This window comes from Perognathus longimembris, chromosome 17 (assembly GCF_023159225.1).
Source record: "Perognathus longimembris pacificus isolate PPM17 chromosome 17, ASM2315922v1, whole genome shotgun sequence".
Classification (NCBI taxonomy): Eukaryota; Metazoa; Chordata; class Mammalia; order Rodentia; family Heteromyidae; genus Perognathus; species Perognathus longimembris.
In genome coordinates, this window is record NC_063177.1 from 52,517,096 (window position 1) to 52,535,107 (window position 18,012).

At 62.4% G+C, this 18,012-nt stretch overlaps 2 protein-coding genes across 4 annotated transcripts in view; one reads left to right on the forward strand and one right to left on the reverse strand.

The window, feature by feature from the left end:
- Positions 1 to 2,753, forward strand: part of Unk (unk zinc finger) — a 34,479-nt gene extending 31,726 nt beyond the window's left edge. For all 3 annotated transcript variants that reach the window (XM_048365921.1, XM_048365922.1, XM_048365923.1), the window contains one exon: positions 1,283 to 2,753. In XM_048365921.1, the coding sequence (XP_048221878.1) occupies positions 1,283 to 1,438 (156 nt within the window). In that variant the 3' untranslated portion in view covers positions 1,439 to 2,753. The remainder of the gene's footprint in view (positions 1 to 1,282) is intronic.
- A 1,219-nt stretch (positions 2,754 to 3,972) lies between these two features.
- Positions 3,973 to 17,507, reverse strand: Unc13d (unc-13 homolog D). The gene is given in 33 exon segments (XM_048365912.1): positions 3,973 to 4,112; positions 4,408 to 4,604; positions 5,488 to 5,611; positions 5,713 to 5,833; positions 5,940 to 6,023; positions 6,974 to 7,045; positions 7,122 to 7,227; positions 7,852 to 7,931; positions 8,805 to 8,873; positions 9,217 to 9,423; positions 9,518 to 9,616; positions 9,818 to 9,961; positions 10,263 to 10,383; positions 10,508 to 10,638; positions 10,728 to 10,779; positions 10,908 to 11,005; positions 11,509 to 11,565; positions 11,645 to 11,735; positions 11,851 to 11,975; positions 12,377 to 12,494; positions 13,803 to 13,906; positions 14,001 to 14,093; positions 14,215 to 14,319; positions 14,420 to 14,489; positions 14,593 to 14,661; positions 14,820 to 14,864; positions 15,596 to 15,726; positions 15,728 to 15,777; positions 16,005 to 16,071; positions 16,175 to 16,234; positions 16,330 to 16,437; positions 16,632 to 16,667; positions 17,373 to 17,507. Coding segments are annotated over 33 exon segments (3,267 nt in total). The 5' UTR covers positions 17,484 to 17,507; the 3' UTR covers positions 3,973 to 3,990.
- Positions 17,508 to 18,012: the final 505 nt, after the last annotated feature.

Here is an 18,012-nt window from a genome sequence, read left to right on the forward strand (position 1 = left end):
GAGCGGAGACACAGTGGACAAGGCCAGCCCCGAGTCAGGGAGCGGAGTCAGGGAGCGGGGACACAGTGGACAAGGCCAGCCCCGAGTCAGGGAGCAGAGTCAGGGAGTGGGGACACAGTGGACAAGGCCAGCCCCGAGTCAGGGAGCAGGGGCACAGTGGACAAGGCCAGCCCCGAGTCAGGGAGCAGAGTCAGGGAGCGGGGACACAGTGGACAAGGCCAGCCCCGAGTCAGGGAGCGGGGGCACAGTGGACAAGGCCAGCCCCGAGTCAGGGAGCGGGGGCACAGTGGACAAGGCCAGCCCCGAGTCAGGGAGTGGGGACACAGTGGACAAGGCCAGCCCCGAGTCAGGGAGTGGGGACACAGTGGACAAGGCCAGCCCTGAGTCAGGGAGAGGGGACAGGGAGTGGGGACAGGGAGTGGGGACACAGTGGACAAGGCCAGCCCCGAGTCAGGGAGAGGGGACAGGGAGTGGGGACAGGGAGTGGGGGCACAGTGGACAAGGCCAGCCCCGAGTCAGGGAGCGGGGACAGGGAGTGGGGACACAGTGGACAAGGCCAGCCCCGAGTCAGGGAGCGGGGACAGGGAGCGGGGGCACAGTGGACAAGGCCAGCCCCGAGTCAGGGAGCGGGGGCACAGTGGACAAGGCCAGCCCCGAGTCAGGCAGCGGGGACAGGGAGCGGGGGCACAGTGGACAAGGCCAGCCCCGAGTCAGGGAGCAGAGTCAGGGAGCGGGGGCACAGTGGACAAGGCCAGCCCCAAGTCAGGGAGTGGGGACAGGGAGCAGGGGCACAGTGGACAAGGCCAGCCCCGAGTCAGGGAGCCAGGAAACAGTGACCTTGGCTCTTGAGAACCTGCGCTCAGCACAGAGCCGGTCTCGCCATGCCAGTCTTTGGGAGGCGAGAAACAGGATTCTCTTCCTTCGTGGTGCCTTTGTCTTGTCGCCCCCGCTGCGTATCATTAGAGGCTCTGTGTTTCTCACACGGGGCCGGGGTGACTGCACTCCAGTGCACTAAGGCCTTTACCTTGGGGCTAGCCAGAGCCTTGCAGGATGGGGTACTGCAGCCCCACTGGCACCCCCACCCAGTCGATGCCATGGCCCCTGAACCCCACCTCTGTTCCTACTTGCCAGCAGGTCCTTTGAGCATTCTGCTTTTATCTCTCTGCCTCAGTTTCCTCCTCCAAAGGAGCTAAAGTGAGAATCAAGGGGGTTTCTTGTTTAACTTGGGGTCGGGCTGGGGGCAGAGACCCTTCTCATGACCACGTGGTCGCTCTCCTTACAGGCTGTGTTCCACATGCAGTCGGTGAAATGCCTTAAGTGTCAGGAGCAGACCCGGGCAGCGTTGCCATGCCAACACGCGGTGCTGTGCGAGCTCTGTGCCGAGGGCAGTGAGTGTCCAGTCTGCCAACCCAACCGGGCCCACGCCCTTCAGTCGTGACCCCTCGGGCCTGGCCCCGCCGGGCCCGGATCTTGTCACCTAGGAATTTTTAAAGTATATATATATATAGATATATATATATAGATATAGATAGATAATGTATGTATGTACGTATGTGTATATGATTATATGTATACATTTATGTATGTGAGCGGTGTGCGTGGTAGCCAGCGTGTGCACAGTGTCTGTGTGTATATCTGTACATAGATATAGACACACACTTTAAACAGACTTACCAAGCACTTTTTAAAGAAGAAAGACTATTTTGCAGCCCTCCCCTGCCTACTCCCCACCCTCCCCGCTCAGAGACCAAGTCCTTCTTTTCCCACTGACCTTTTGGCAGAGAATCTGTTTGTCTCTTTTTTTAATGTAGGAACTAACTATTTTTAACTTCTTCCTGGGGCCTGATTGGGAAAGGGTGGGAAGGAAGGGGAGGGGAGGAAGGAAGACGCCGCCGGGACATCCGCTCACCCTGCCTCCCCAGGCCAGGGCTGGCGGCGAGATGCGGAGGCCTCGGGCCCCCGTGCTCAGCTGGGAGGGCTCAGGGAGGCCTGAGGGGGTGCCGGGCGTCCACACGAGCCTGGCTCCTCCACTCACCAAATGTGCATGCAGTCCTGGGGACCGCTGCAGGAGCTGGCAGGCCACGGCCGCCGGGCCAGCTCCACTCCCACGTCTGGGCCCTTGATGCCCCTCAGGGGGCAAGGCCCAGCCGTATCCCTCAGGTTCTTGAGGCCTGGGTTCCCCTCAGTCCTTTCCTCCTAGTTAGACTACACAGAACAGCGTCCTTGTCCCCGTGACCACCTCCCAGGCTGCCAGTTCCTCCCCGCCCCTGCCTCCTCTCCTCTGATGGGGCTCCTGGGCGGCCCGCCCTCCCCCCCTCTGGCAGCTAGCAGGGCAATTGTTGGGGAGGACCAAGGGGGCTCAGGCCCCGCCCTCCTCTTCAGGAGGGGCTCCATATGCATTCCTTGGTGCTCTCTGAGTGCAGCTGACGTCCTGCCGTTCTGGGCAGACGCCTGTGTGCATGTGTGTGCGTGCCTGTCCAGTGTATATTGTGTCTTAGCTTCCATTTTAAAAAAATTGTTTTGTACAGAGAGATGCAGCAGGGTGGGGAGGGCAGAGTGGGCAGAGGAAAATGGCCTCGCTCCCGGCGCTCGCTGTTGGGCAGGCTAGAGAGGGCTGTCAAGAGTCTGCCCCGGTCCAGGACCCCTTGGGCTCAGCACGAAAGGGCTTTCAATGAATTACGTGGAAACTTTCTCCTTTTTTACGAAAATGCAAAAATCAAAGCAAACCTATTGAAAATAAAATATGAACTTGCGGTGTTGGTTTGTTGATGTGGGGCGGTGGGCCCCCAGATGAGGACCTGCACACTGCAAGGTGGGCAGAAGCCCCACCTCCGCTGAGGAGCAGCCAGCACATGCCCTGACGTGGGGGGCCGCTGAGAGGCCTGGGGCCGTCCTGGCCCAGCGGTGTCTCAGGTGTCCCCTGGAGCCAGCGTGACTGGGGGGCCTTTAACCTGAGACACAGACCAAAACCTGACCTGGACGTTTCTGCTCAGGGCTCTCGTCCTGGGCTGAGTGGCTTCCTTATTGTTGATGTGTTTCAAAAGGCAACTGAGCCCCTGATTGTTTCTCAGAGGAACAGAGCTGGATGATTACCATCCAAGCACGAGAAAGCAGGGAAGACCTGAGAGAGCTGCGGCTCAGATCCTAGCTGTTCAGGAGGCTGAGATCGGAGGATCGAGGTTTGGAGCCAACCCAGGCAGGGAAGTCCATGAGACTCCTCCGGTTGACCACCAAAAAGCCAGAAGCGAAGCTGTTTTCCTTGCCTTTAGCAAAAAAGCTCAGGGCAATGCCCTGGCCCTGAGTCCAAGCCCCATGAAGCCGCACACACAGAATAAAGCAGGTAGCTAAGGAAGTATCTTGTCCTGCCTCACTATACCCAGTACAAGCAGTCAGGCTAGAGGAGCCCCAGCCCATCTGCCCTGGTCGTGCATGCCTCACCGGGGTCTCCACTAGAGCTGCCATCAGCCTCCGCCTCCAGCACGCTGGGCCTTCTGCCCCCACCCAGACCCCGATACCGGGTAAAATCCATCTGTTCAGAACCGTGGCCAAAATACCAGTAACGCCAAGCAGCCCCTGCTCCTGTGAGCTCTGCTTGCTCTGGAGGCAGACACTCCAGGATGGAGGGCCTTCAGGTCTGGAGATCTGGGGAGGAGTCAGTATAGCCAGACAAGCCGCTGGGGCCCACTGCAGGCCAAGAGGCTTTCTCGGAGGGTTGTGGGTCACTTTATTTTTGCCACGAACATCTCTGGGTGGCAGGTGCTGTCCAGGGGAAGGGACGGCTCTCAGCCTGATCCTTGGTGCCAGCTCTTCTTTCCCCAGGGGGTCCTCTAGGAATGACAACCGCCCCTCCTCCCCGTAGAGACTGAGCACGAGCCCCCAGCCCAATAGCCTGGGACCACGTCCTCCCAGAGCAGCGGCTCCCCCCAGCCGGGCCCTCCTCCACTGACCTCAGGATCCCAATAGAGACCGCCCCTCCCCCAGCCCCCACTGCTACCGCCCTGCCCGCGGAGCATGCTGGGAGGCCTGCTTGGCCCGCTGCCGCCTCAGCTTCACAAAGGTCTGGGCCTCGCGGTCGCTCTTGCGGCCCTCCAACAGCTGCAGGATTGGGTCCCCTGTGGAGAGAAGGGTTTGGGGGGGGGGGCAGGCTGTGGGAGAGAGGCAGGCCTGGGGGTGGGAGATAGAGCACTGCCCGCCCCACTCCCCAACCTAAAAGGAAACCAGCCTGACGGGGGAGCTGAGGAGATTAGCGCCTGGGGCTAGGAGACCGGATCTGACTGCATGGTCTCCAGGAGGTCAGGGGCCTTGCTGGGTTTCTCAGATGAAGGAGCCATACAGCATAGCTCTTTCTCGCTCTCTGGGGGGGTCCTGCACCCCACTCCCGACCCCCCCCCCCGGCCCCTTGCCTACCGTGGAGCGTGGGATATGTCAGGGGCAGGCGAGTCTGGGGCGCCTGGGCGGGCTCCTCGCAGCCCGGGAGCCCCGGCACTGCGCGCAGTGGCAGGAAGGCCTCCCCCTCCAGGTCGTTGGCGCCCAGCGTGTCGTGGTCCAGCACCGTGAGCAGGAGGCACGCCCCCTCCTCGGTGCACGGCTCGGCAGGCACTAGGCTGGCAGAGAACACCAGGCTCTGCCACCTGCGCAGAAACGGCCGCCCCCCCACACACACCGCCCCGCTCCCGCCCTGGGGCGAGGACACGGCACGATCCGCTCCACCCCACGAGCCACAGCCACGCCCTGGAACACTTGCTCTGGCCACGGGCTGGGGCTTCAAGCCAGGGGTCCCACCAGGCACCAGTGGCTCCCTCCTGTCACCCTGGCTGCTCAGGAGGCTGAGATCTAAGGATCGAATCCAGCCTGAGCAGGAAAAATCGAGTACCCAAAAACGCTGAAGGAAGAGCTGGGTGTGGCTCGAGTGGCAGTGCTCTAGCCTTGAGCAAAGACGCCCAGGAACGGTCTAGGCCCTAACGTCAAGCCCCAGGACTGGCTAGATAAATAGATAGAAACGGGTCCTGTGGCCCTGGGCCCAACCTCAGGCAACAGAGCGCGGGGTCCCCAGGATGCCAGGGACAAGACTTCCCTGGAAGCCTCTGGAATCAGCCCCTTTCCCTCAGAGGAGGCAAATTCTTTTTTGTTGGTGGCGGCGGTCATAGGGTTTTGAACTCAGGGCTTGAGTGCGGTCCCTGAGCTTTTGCGCGCAAGGCTAGCGCTCTACCACTTGGAGCCACAGCGCCACTTCCAGTGTTCTGGTGGCTCATTGGAGATGAGAGTCTCATGGACTTTCCTGCCTGGGCTGACTTTGAACTGTGATCTTCAGAACTCAGCCTCCCGAGTAGCTGGGATTACAGGCGTGAGCCACCAGCGCCCGCAGGAGGCTGATTCTTGTCCCGAGCGCTCTTTCCCTCTGGAACAAGTTCCCTCGGGAACTCGTTGAGGAAGCCGCAGGGAGAAGACGCGAGGGGAGGCCAGGGAGAAGGGGGGGGGCCCACTCACAACTCAAAGGTCTCATCGAACAACGGGTGGAGGTCCTTCTTGTGCTTCTGGGTCTCCCGTGGGGCCAACTCAGGAAACTGGTACCTGGGCTCCAGGGTCAGCTGGACAAAGGGGTCACTGGAGCCTGGCAAGAAGCCCAGGGGAGGGGGCACCCGCTGAGTTCTCCCAGCAGCAGGAGTCACACGCGGGGCCAGGGGACATGGCCGACAGGCAGCCGCCGCTCACCGTTGGCGTCTAAGGGCAGCAGGTTGGAGGCGCTGAGCAGTTCCACGTGCAGCTTTTGCTCGGAGGCGCGGTAGGAGACCTTGACGGTGACAGCACCCAGCTCCTCGGAGGTGGTTTCTGCCTGGCGGGGGGGGGTGGGGGTGGGGGTGGGGTACGTCCAAGGTCAGCTGGAGAAGAGCCGGGCCAGTGCCACGGCGGGCCGCGGTGGGGGCCGAGGGGAGCCGCACCTGCTGCCGGATGCGGCTGCAGAAGTACTTCTGGATGAGCTCCCGGGTGGACGCGGCCTGCAGCTCCAGGTCCCTCTGCAGAGCCTGCGGCGTCATCTCCAGGTGGGTGCGCTGCACCCGATCCCCGAACCCACCGGGGCCGGCCGCCACCACGGGGCCCGCGGCGAGCTCCGAGACACGAGGCAAGCTCGCGCCCTCCCCGGTGCCAGCAGACAGACGGGGGGGGGCACAGGCCCCCCACGAACGAACACCGGACACCACTGCCAAGGACTCCACACTGGAGTTACTGCTCTTCTGCTACCATCTACCTTCTTCCCTCCCTCCCTCCCTTCCTTCTTTCCTTCCTTCCATCCATCCTTCCTTCCTTTTTTTTTGTGCCAGTTGTGGGGCTTAAACTCAGGAACTGGGCACACTGTCTCTGAGCTTTGTCACTCAAGGCCGGCAACTCCACCATTTGGGCCAGTCTTCCACTTCTGGCTTTTCAGTGGTTAACTGGAGATGGAGTCTCATGGACTTCCCTACCCAGGATGGCTTTGAACTGGGAATCCTCAGATCTCAGGCTCCTGAGTGGCTAGGATGACAGGTGTGAGCTTGCTGCTGCCACTCTCTTAAAATCCTTTCGTACTTTTGTCAGCACTAAGGCTGAATTCAGGCAGGTGTGCTACCACTTGAGCTATTCCATCGGCCCAAAATTCATACTAACTTTAAAAAAGAGGCCCTCCTTTTTTTTTTTTTTTTTTTTTTTTTGGCCAGTCCTGGGCCTTGGACTCAGGGCCTGAGCACTGTCCCTGGCTTCTTTTTGCTCAAGGCTAGCACTCTGCCACTTGAGCCACAGCGCCACTTCTGGCTTTTTCTATATATGTGGTGCTGGGGAATCGAACCCAGGGCTTCATGTATACGAGGCAAGTGCTCTTGCCACTGGGCCACATTCCCAGTACCGGGCCTCCTTTTCATTCTGCACTGGGTTCCATGAATTGTGTCACTAATCCAGGACAGAGTATAGCCAAGCGAGCTTCCTGACCTGCTCCCCTTACCTGGAAGGCGGCTGTGTGCAGGGCCTCTTGCGGCAGGCCACAGCCCCGGGCGTGGAAGCAGGCATACAGGCCCTGAGCGAGACAGCAAGGAAAGCTGTCCCCAGGCGCCCTCCTCCACCACCATCACCCCTTTCGCCAGCATCGTTACCTGCAGGGCGACCTTCAGCCTGCTGGAGGCCAGGAGCGAGTTACGCTGGGCCGCGGCCACTTCCACCAGGACGGTGAGCGTGTGGATCCAGAGCAGGGTCAGAAGGCTGGCCGAGGGCAAGGGCGTGTCAGACACCAGACAAGATGGAGGGAGGGAGAAGAAGAGACACTCGTGAGAAAGGGGAAGGCTTGGAGACTCTGCCCGCCCCCCCCGTACCACCCCTTCCACCAGCCCCTCGGATAAAGCGAGGACCCCGTCTGCAGGCTGTATGGATAGCCTAAGGTGTGCTGGAACTCTCACAAACCACCAAACAGTGGGGAAGGGGGTTGGATCCCGGTGTGAGAACGGTAATTCAAGATGGAGTCGCAAGCAGGGCATGGTGATGCGTGCCTATAATCCCAGCACTTGGGTGGCAGATTACAGCCCTACGAATAAGCCACTGGATTTCCTGTGCACAGACCCTGCTTTGGGCACCTTCTGTCATCAGCCGAGGCCAGCTCTGAGATCGGGGCCTGGGCTCAGGGAGAATGAAGGGGCAGGTCTCAGCTCGGCCCGTGGTGGAAGAACTTGGACTGCAGCATAGAATAGGCAGGCAGGTAAGGGAGTGAGCTCCCTGTCCTGGGAGCAGGCATTGGAGCAGAGGCCGACTGACTGCACTGTCTAAAGGAGGTCCCTGAATGGGGTTCACAAGGGGAGACGCTGGGGCACCCCAGGGCGGGGCTGTGTGGACCTGCTGAAGTTCTCCTGCACCAGGTTGGTGTTCATGTAGCGAAGCTCCGCCTCCAAGAACCTCATCAGGGGCAGAATGGCCTGGGAGGGGGCGGGGCGCACATCAGGCTCAAGCCCACTGGGGTCCTACCCTCCTTCTCTCCCTCTGACCCAGGCAGGAGGGAACAGGGCCAGGAGATGCAGTGTGCCTGGCCCCTGCCCGGCGCCCTCCCGCTTGCCCTTCGGACTCTGCAGGCCCAGTGCTGCCCCAGGCCCCAGGCCCCGCGGCTCCTGCCCGAATGGCAGTTCCGCTCCAAGCTCACGGCTCCTTCCCTTGTTTCCCACAGGTTTGGGGTCAGCTGTCATCCTCCCCTCGCTCTGCCCAGCCACTACCTAAAAAGACAACCCTTTGACACTTCCTCCCTCTCCTCCTTTTCCTGTCCTATTTTCCTCTTTAGTTGGGATCCTTCCCTAACCTACGACACCCTCGGCATCTGGCGGTGTACCGATAGTCTCACAGCCGTAACTAAGGCGATAGTTACATGGACTTCGGTACTGTGATTCCTTTCACTGCCCTTCCCCAAAGCCCTAGGAAGCCAGGAATTGTTGTGACATAGTCCAGTAAACTCCCCCAATGTGAAATCAGCATCTGGGACACAAGGCGAGCTTTTACTCAACCGTTGATGAATGAATGAACACCCTTCCCCCAAACAATGAGGGTGTGTGCGTCCCCTGGGGCAGCCGAAGTTAGCAGGCTCACCTATACTGGGCAGCAGTCGGCACTGAGGACCATGTGTGCCAACTGCCCCTCTGAGGGTCCCGAGGCCCCGGGAGACAGGAGACTCGGCCCACGTCTGGGGGACTGTTCTCTAACACCTCCAAGGTCCTCCCCCTCCCCCCTTCTTCCCCTTTGGTCACCCCAGGCCCACAGAAATAGCCAAGCGCTTCAGGTCAGCAAGTGGGAAAAGCACTCACGTCCTCGGGCAGCACCGACTCCCTGACGCCCACGAGTTTCTGGATCTGCTTGGCGATGCCCACCTCCAGCTGGGGACCCAAAGAGGGGAGAAGCCAGGATGAGTGGCAAGATGTCACTCGGGACCAGAATTTGGGGGCATTGGTGGCTTCTGTCTGTCATCCTAGCTACTCAGGAGGCCGAGGTCTGAGGATCCCCATTCAAAACCAAAGTGTGGACAGGAAAATCCGTGAGGCTCTTCTCTCCAATTAACCGCCAAAAAGCCAGAAGTGGACCTGAGGCTCAAGTGCTAGTGTGCTAGCAGCATCCAAGCCCTGAGTTCAAGCCCCAGGACCAACACACACACACAGTTTAGGAAGTAGCCAGGTCCTGCTGGGGGCCAGAACAGGGTCACTGTGGGGTCAGACGACGTACCTGCTCAGCCAGGGTGCGGACGCCGGTGCGGATCTCGTGGCCCAGGCCGGCCAGGGCACCCTGCAGCTGGGCATGGAGTGTGTTCTGCAGCTGCCCCTGCTCCAGCCCGGCTCCAACCCGCTGCTCCAGGGCTTCCCATGCCAGCTGGGTGGGCAGCTTGCCAATCACCAGCCGCAGCTGCTCCATGTCATTCACCACCACACACAGCTGGGGACAGGCAGAGGGCATGCAGGGCTCATCGACGGCGGGCGGTGCCACGGGCACCCCGGCCAGCCCTCTGTTCCCCAGCCCTGGGCCTTACCATGTTGGCTGCCTGGCCCTGATCCTTCTGGCCTTCCGAGAGCTCTCGGGCCCGGGCCTTGATCAGGCTGCAGTACACCAGGGCCAGCCGGCAGGTGTCCTGGCGGGGGGGCGGGGGGTCAGAGAGGATTGATAATGTGTGGGGCTCTGAAGGAGGACAAATAGGGGGACTAGGAATCCCAGCAAGGTGGGTGGGGGGGAGTTAGGACCTAGGCCCTGGGAGGCTGCTAGTGGGAAAGCCTGGGAAAAGCGGGGTGGGGGTGGGGGGCGGTGTTCTACGAAGGTGGAGAAGATTCTGGACCTCCACGAACTTGACAGTGATCATGAAGGCCTCCTCTGGGTCGGGCCAGTCCAGCTGCCGCGCAGTGTGGCTGATCTGGGCGAAGCAGGTGGACAGATCCACGGCGGACGTGCTGTGCTTGCTCAGCTCACCGAGGGGCACCAGCTAGGGGAGGAGGGGGGAGCGTTTAGAAAGGAGGGCTCGGGGCTTGCACAAATCCAGCCCCCTACCAGCAAGCACAGAGCGGAGTGGGAGGCTCAAGGGAAGACACGCGGAGCTCTGTCCAGACCCCCGCCCGCCTGCAGGCTCCCTAGACAAAAGACAGGCCCAGTCGGCTCGAGGGGACCCGGCCACGGTTTGCACACTGCTAGCACCAGGAGGCAAAGTATGATAAGCTGCTTCTCCCAGCCCCGAGGCTCCCACAGAGGCCTCCGCTGTACCCCCAGACTCAGGGCCCCGCCCCAACCTTGTCCATCTGCACCGCGCGCTGCACCCGCTCCAGCGCCACGCTGTACGTCTTCTGCAGCCAGGAGGGGATGGCGGGCTGGAACCAGCGGTGGAAACCGTCCAGGGCCAGGACTCCCTCCCTGCGGAGAGCGGGGCTCACCTCACCCCGGGGAAGGCGGGGGGGGGGGGGAGGGAGCCACGGCACAGCCCTTGTCCACGCTCTTCTCTCCTGCATGCCTACAGCGGGGCGGGGGTGGGGGTCACCTGTCTGAGGGGACCGGGCCCAGCTGGCACAGCTCCTTGAGGCTGACATAAAGCTGGAACAGACTTTCGCCCATCTGTGGGGACACGGGGCTGCCCACCGCTGCTGTGTGGTCCTGCACCCGCTTGGCCACCTGCAGGGGAAAGTCCTGGTAGGCAAGGCCAGGGACAGGGGCGGAGGGACACGGCGGGGGGCTGGTGGGGGGCTGGTGGGGCGTCTCACCAGCCACTGCAGCTCTAGGAAGGCCAAGGGGAAGAGGTCGATCTTGAGGACACTGGAAGGAAGACAGCAGGTGAGGTTTGACACACACACACACACACACACACACACACACACCCCAGGGTCACATCAGGCCCTTCACACACACACACACACCCCATCTCCCAAAGGGCAGCTGCTCACTTGTGGAAGATCTTGTTCCACGTGCGCTGGCACTGGTGCAGGTCACGGATGACATCCTGGACCAGGTTCAGCACCGCCTTGCTGGCCTCCAGCAGGCCCTGCAGAGATTCAGCGGGACTGAGCGGGGCTACGGGGGCAGCCAGGCCACATGCATCCCCGGCCCCGCCCCCTGCCCCGGCCTCAGCCCCGCCCCGGCCCCGGCCCCGGCCCCAGCCCCGCCCCGCCCCCGGCCCCGCCCCCCGCCCTGGCCCAAGCCCCGCCCCGCCCCCGCCCCAGGCCCCGCCCCGGCCCCGCCCCCTGCCTGGCCCAAGCCCCGCCCTGCCCCCGCCCCAGCCCCGGCCCCGCCCCGGCCCCGGCCCCGCCCCCTGCCCTGGCCCAAGCCCAGCCCCGCCCCGGCCCCGCCCCCTGCCCCGGCCTCAGCCCCGCCCCGGCCCCGGCCCCGCCCCCTGCCCTGGCCCAAGCCCAGCCCCGCCCCCGCCCCAGGCCCCGCCCCAGGCCCGGCCCCGGCCCCGCCCCCTGCCTGGCCCAAGCCCCGCCCTGCCCCCCGCCCCAGCCCCGGCCCCGCCCCGCCCCTTCCCCGCCCCCGGCCCCCGCCCCCTACCTGCACCATGGGCTGATGGTGCTGTTGCTTCAGGTGGAACCACTCGACGGTGCCGCTCTGTGGGCAGAAAGCGGGTGAGCAAGGAGACCCTGCCGGACCCAGGGCAGCCCTTTCCGCGCCCCAGGAAGGCGCCTACCCGCAGGGCCTCGGTCACCAGCTGGGGCAGAGGGGCGCTGCCGGGGCACAGTTCTCTGAAGGCCTTCATCTTGCACATCTGCGCCAGCACCCTGGGAGACAGAGGCCGGGCTCACACGCTTGCCGCCCCTCCCTCCTGCCCCTGCTTATCCAGCCGGCCTCCCCGCCCCCGCAGGCGCCCCCGAGCCCCTTCCCTAGCCCACTGACCTGAGCAGAGACTGCAGCCGGACTGGGGAGTCAGCTACAGAGAGAGGAAAGACCGAGCGGAACCTCCGGATAAGAGACAGGCCGTAGGCTAGCAGGGAGGTGAACGAGGTGGCCAGCTCCTCCAGCTGCAAAGCCACGACATGCCACCAGGTAAGGGCTCCTCCTGCCAGGAGCTGGGCATCTGGTGGCTCACGCCCGTCATCCTAGTTACTCGGGAGGCTGAGACCTGAGGATCGCCGTTCGAAGCCAGCTCAGGCAAGAATGCCTGCGAGACTCTTATCTCCAGTGAACCAGCGAAAAGCTGGAAGTGGAGGTGTGACTCAAGGGGTAGAGGACCAGCCATGAGTGAAAAAGCTAAGGGATAGTGTCCAGGTCCTGAGTTCAAGCCCTAGTTAGTACTGGCACAGAAGAAGGGAGGAGGAGGAGGGGGAGGAGGGGGGAGGAGGGGGAGGAGGGGGAGGAGGGGGAGGAGGGCAGCGATCACAGGCTCCAGCTCCCCCGCTCCTCCCCTCCTGACCTCACCTACCTGCTCTGCCTTGAGCCGCCCCTGGACCCACTGGTACTCCATGCTGGTGATGGGGTGCAGGAGGCAGCTGCTGGGGAACTCCAGGCTCTGGTAGAGGCGGCTGTAGGCCAGCCACTGCCTGCAGGGGACAGGAAGCCATGAGCGTCCCCGCTCTAAAGCCTCCTGTGGAGTCCCGTCAACCAACAGAGGCTGAAGGCCACGTGCTGGATCTGTTTCCACGGATGCTTTGCAAACCACCCAGCTTTTAAGTTGGGCTGTTTGAGATGCTGAAATTTCAACATTTCGGGCTGGGCCCCGGTGGCTCACGCCTCTACCTTAGCTACTCAGGAGGCTGAGATCTGAGGATGATGGTTCAAAGTCAGCCTGGACAGGAAAGTCTAAGAGATTCTTACCTCCAATTATGCGCTTTAAAAAGTCAGAAATGAAGCTATGGCTCCACTTTTTTTTTTTTTTTTTGCCTTGGATAAAAATGCTCAGGGACAATGCCCACGCCCTGAATTCAAGCTCCGGAATCAGCACAAAAATAATTAATTAATTAAACAAAAAATTTAAAACTTCAGGATTTCAGGCTGGGAATATGGCCTAGTGGCAAGAGCACTTGCCTTGTACACATGAAGCCCAGGGTTCGATTCCCCAGCACCACATATATAGAAAACGGCCAGAAGTGGCGCTGTGGCTCAAGTGGTAGAGTGCTAGCCTTGAGCAAAGAGAATCCAGGGACAGTGCTCAGGCCCTGAGTTCAAGCCCCAGGACTGGCAAAAAAATAAAACTTCAGGATTTCATGGCTGGGGATGTGGTTCAAGGTAGAGTGGGTATACAGCAAGCACAAGGCCCTGAATGCAAATTCTAGTATGGCTAAACTCTCTTTAGGATTTCTTCTTCTTCTTCTTCTTCTTCTTCTTCTTCTTCTTCTTCTTCTTCTTCTTCTTCTTCTTCTTCTTCTTCTCCTTCTTCTTCTTCTCCTTCTTCTTCTCCTTCTTCTTCTCCTTCTTCTTCTCCTTCTTCTTCCTTCTTCTTCTTCTTCCTTCTTCTTCCTTCTTCTCCTTCTTTTGGTCCGTCCTGGGGCTTGAACTCAGGGCCTGAGCGCTGTCCCTGAGCCTCTCTCTGCTCAAGGCTAGCACTCTACCACTTGAGCCACAGCGCCACTTCCAGCTTTTTCTGCGTAGGTTATAGGAAGGAGAGAGTCTCGTGGACTTTCCCACGTGGGCTGGCTTCCAACTTCAATCCTCAGATCTCAGCCTCCTGAGTAGCTAGGATTAGGGGTGTGGGCCACCGGCGCCCACAGCTCATTCCCAGCTTTTTAGTGGTTAACTGGGGATAAGAGTCTCCTAGACGTCCCTGCCTGGGCTGGCTTTGAGCTGTGGTCCTCAGATCTCAGCCCCCTGCGAAGCTAGGATGAAGGGCGTGAGCCAGGGTGCGTACTCACGCCATGGACTGGTGGAAGTCAGATATGTCCTTCTGGGTGGCGTGCAGGTAGAGGATGGTGGCGGCTTGGGGACTGAGTGACGCATCCCAGGAGGTACTGCCCTCCTGAGGACAGCAGTGGAGAGGCGTCAGGGCCGGGCAAGCGGCCCCTGAGAGCCCAGCCCCACCCCGGGGGCGGGGGCGGGGGCGGGGGCAGTACCTGGTGCTGGGAGAGCTCATGGGACACCAGCTGCTGCAGAAGGCTGAGGTGCACGGTGTAGCTGGGCTGGGAGCGGCTGGCCTGGGTGGCTCTCTGCAATGGGACGGGAGGGAGCAGCTGGGAGCTGAGACTCGAGCCCGGGGCAGCTAGGCCTCCCACCCAGCCAGGGCCCTGAGGCAGCAGGACACAACTCCCGACCAGGCCCCAGACCTACCTTCTTGTGAAGCAGCTGGAACTGCAGATGGCATTGGCCCCGGTCCGGGTAGGTGTCAGTGCAGGGCTCCAGGGGGTACCACTGGTCCTCCTTGCAGTGCAGGTCCTGGCCGGGGTGGGGGGGGTGGCACCCTGGTGAGCGCCAGGACCCCTCATGACGTCAGAGGAGATCAGGGGCTCCCCCCCTCCCCCTCCCTCCGCCTCACCTGTAACCTCAGAACCACGTTGCCCAGAAAGTCATCCTGGCCTTTGTCTTTCCGGGCCTCCTTAAAGATCCTGTTTTAGGCAGCGTCCGCCCGTGAGGGGGTGAGGAATCTGTCCCCCCTCCCGGTTCCCCCCCCCCCAGCGTCCCTCTGAGCTTTGAGCTCGGGTCACCCACCTCCGGAGTCCATGCAGATCTGTGAGCTCCCCGAGTTTCTGTCTGACAGACTCCACCGTGTCCAGGTCCCTGGTGGGCCAGAGGTTTGAGCCAGAGACAGAGCGGGCACCATGGCCATGATCCCTTTAGAAAGTTGTCTCCACCCCACCCTCCGCCCCCTTTCTCTTTCCTACTCCTCCCCTCCCCCCCCCCCCCCCCGCCCCGCTGGGGAAGGGCATGTCACCTACCACATGTCCAAGTGAAAACTCGCATTGGTTATGTCATTAAACTCCCTGTAGGGACAAAAGAGCAGGGTTGAGGGCCCACGCCCACACCGGGCCTGGCCACGGGACCCCCAGCTCAGAGCCACCATCTCCAGTACTGCCCATTGCGCAGTCTCCCCTCCCCTCCCTCCCTCTCCCTCCCTCCCTCTCTTTGTTTCCATTGTGTGTCTTTGGGACTTGAACTCAGGGATTTGAACTGGGCGCTGTCCCTGAGCTTCTTTCGCTCGAGGCTGGCGCTCTACCGCTTGAGCCACGGCGCCACTTCCAGCTTTTCCTGAGTAGTTTATTGGAGAAAAGAATCTCACAGACTCTGATGGCCAGGCTGGCTTGGAACCCCGATCCTCAGCTCTCAGCCCCCTGAGTGCTAGGATTATCACTGTGAGCCACCAGCACCCGGCTCCGCTTCTTTCTGCCAAGTACCCCCTCCTTTCCCAACCACGTACCCCCCCCCCCCCGCAAGAGAAGACTTTAGGCTCTCCTCTTTCACCAGTGCGCGTGGCACGCACGTACGTGTGAAGGGGTGTACACTCAAGGGCTCACTGTGGAGTCCAGTGCACCTGCACGTGCAGCATTTGTGTAACGGTTCTTTCCGTCTACCCTCCCTTCAACGCTCAGGACTGAGCCAGGAACACTGTGGGTTTCACCGATGACCTGGACTGCGGAGCCCCTGCTGCCTGGAGGAACCCCAGACTGAGGGACGGGGCGGGGGGGGGGAGGCATTCGTGACGGGGGTCACGTACAGGATGAACGTCTCTTCCCAGACAGGGTTGAGTGTCTGGTTGATGACCCGGGTGTGGTGGGTCTGTTCCTCAGGGATGGTGTGTCTCACGACAGCCTTCTGTCGCCGCCGGGCCCCAGGGCTGCCCCCCGGGCACACCGACCCCCTGCTCGATGCCCAGCAGGCAGTAGGGGTCACTGAATCCTGGGGAGAAGAGACGGCAGGGCAGGGCGTGGGCCGGGCTCCCCGGAGAGTGCCCTCCTCAGCCCACTGGGCTGAGCCTGCGCGGGGTCCCCTCGAGCCCAGACACCAAGGGCAAAAGGACCACCAGCCGTGCGGGGGAAGGGAAGCTCCTGCCAAGCGTTCCGGGCCAGCGGGTGAAGGGCGAGGGAGAAAAGGGGAGAAGATTCTCAGAGGAACGCTGGACTTACCGCTGACATCCTTGCCCAGAATACCTTTGGCCTGTTTCACTGTTGCCTTCAGACAAAATATTGGCTTCTGGAAGGATGGGGCGTGGGGTGGGGTGGGGGCAGTTGAGTCCCTGTGCTGGGAAAGCACAGCCACCCCCCCACCCCCCGCTTTCTTTAGGTGCCCAAGTTACCTCGAGCTCCCGGACACGCTGCAGGATCTGCTGGTGCTCCTCCGGGGGGACCTGGAAGGCCTAGTGGGAGGGCCATGGGGGAGGGGGGGATGTAGAAGCTGCGGGAAGAGGGGGCTCCAGAGCCCCGGTGGGGCGTGGGGTGGGGACCGGCGCACCTGCTGCAGGTATTGAAGCAGCTCCGAGGCCTGAATCACATGGTGGGGCTCGGGCTGACCCAGGCGGTGCAGGACGGTGTAGAGCGCCTCCTCATACAGCAGGTTCCGCTGAGACACAGTGGGATCCCCATGGGAACCTCCTGACCACCCCCCCTCCCCCCGCAGCCATTCCCGGTACCAATGCCTCTCGCCCAGCGCGGGGACGGGAAGCCGCAGGGGCAGGGGCAGAAGCTGGGCCTGGGCCGAGGGACATCCCAGAGGGTCCCCCGCTTCCCCCCTTCCCTGCACCCCCCTTCCCTTACCTCCTCACGGGAGAAGTGGTGCGACGGAGGCTTGATCTGGAGAGCAAGGGAGAGGCAAGGTTGCCAGGAAACCTCCCGGGGCCAGTTACGGCCTAGGCCTGGGGCGGCCGAACCCCAGCAGCACCCCAACCTCCAGGCCCACCAGTGCCTCGTACCTGTTCCCACGGCAGGTCTCCCGGGGGGCTGCCCTGCTGGTCCCCTGGCCCGTGACAGCTGGGGTCCATGGGCACTCAGCGGGCTCCGCCGCGGGCCCCGCGCCACCTGCCCCCCCACCCTCCCTTCCTGCCCCAGAGGAAACAGCCAAGCTTATCAGGCAGCCAGCTGCCTGCTCCCCTCACCCCAGCGGCGGAAATGAGGCCCGGAGGCTGAGATGAGGGGGCCAGAGGGGGGTGCTGGGTAGGCCTGGGGCGGCTCAGGGGTCCCCAGGAGCCCGCTGCTGGCAGCAGGAGGACCGCTGCCCTGGTAGCAGGGGACAGGATCGGGTCTGCCAAAGAGAGGGGGGCTAGCGGGACTCAGGTCCCAGATCCGAGGAAGCCTCGGTGCTCCAAAGAAATGGTAGACCCAGCCTCCGGCAGCCCAGCACACCGGCAAGGGCCAGGGGGGCCGGGGGGCAGGGGGGCCGGGGGGCCGGGGGGCCGGGGGGCAGGGGCAGACAGCCAGGGAGGGTCCCGTCCACTGACGCCTCTGGCAGGCGCCAGGCAGCGCCCAGCGCCAGCGCCCCTCCCCGGGGCTCACTCCTACCTCCTGGGCGGCGGCCCGGGCCCGGCCATCATCCTGTAGATCTCCCGCTCTTCTGCGTCTTATCTTGATGGCCCGGCGCTGGCGCTGGGGGTCGGAAAGGTGTGTCGCCATGGTGCTGGGCGCTGCCCTTCCCTCTGCGGGGTGAAGACAGCGAAGCCACAGGATGATGCAAACAGCCCCGAGGCTGCCACTGTGCCCGGGAGGGTGGAGCGAGGGCAGCGGGGTGGGGGTCACCGGGTCACTGTCTTGGGGGGTTGGCCGTCTCCTGGGCAACCTGTATCTTTCTCCAGCTGGGATCTCCGGTTCTGATCCGGAAGTAGGCCCCTTGGGCGGGCCTCCCCCCCCCCCCCCCGCCCCAGGCAGGCCCAGGGCTCATGCAAAGGCCACAGGACCAGGCTACACAGCCAGGTCAGGCAGTGCCTGGCCCTGAACTAGGCCCAAAGCTGACCTGGCTTCACGGAATAAGCCTCAGACCTGGGCCAGGGTGGGGCAGGCTCGGGGTGGGGCTCCCGAGGCGTGTCTCCAGCCGACGGCCAATGGCGCCACCTGCTCCACCCACAGGTGACATTCCATGCTGGTGACCGGTCAAGCTGGGGCCTCTGTCCTACCAGGTGATCAGGAGGTGCTCCTTCAAATACAC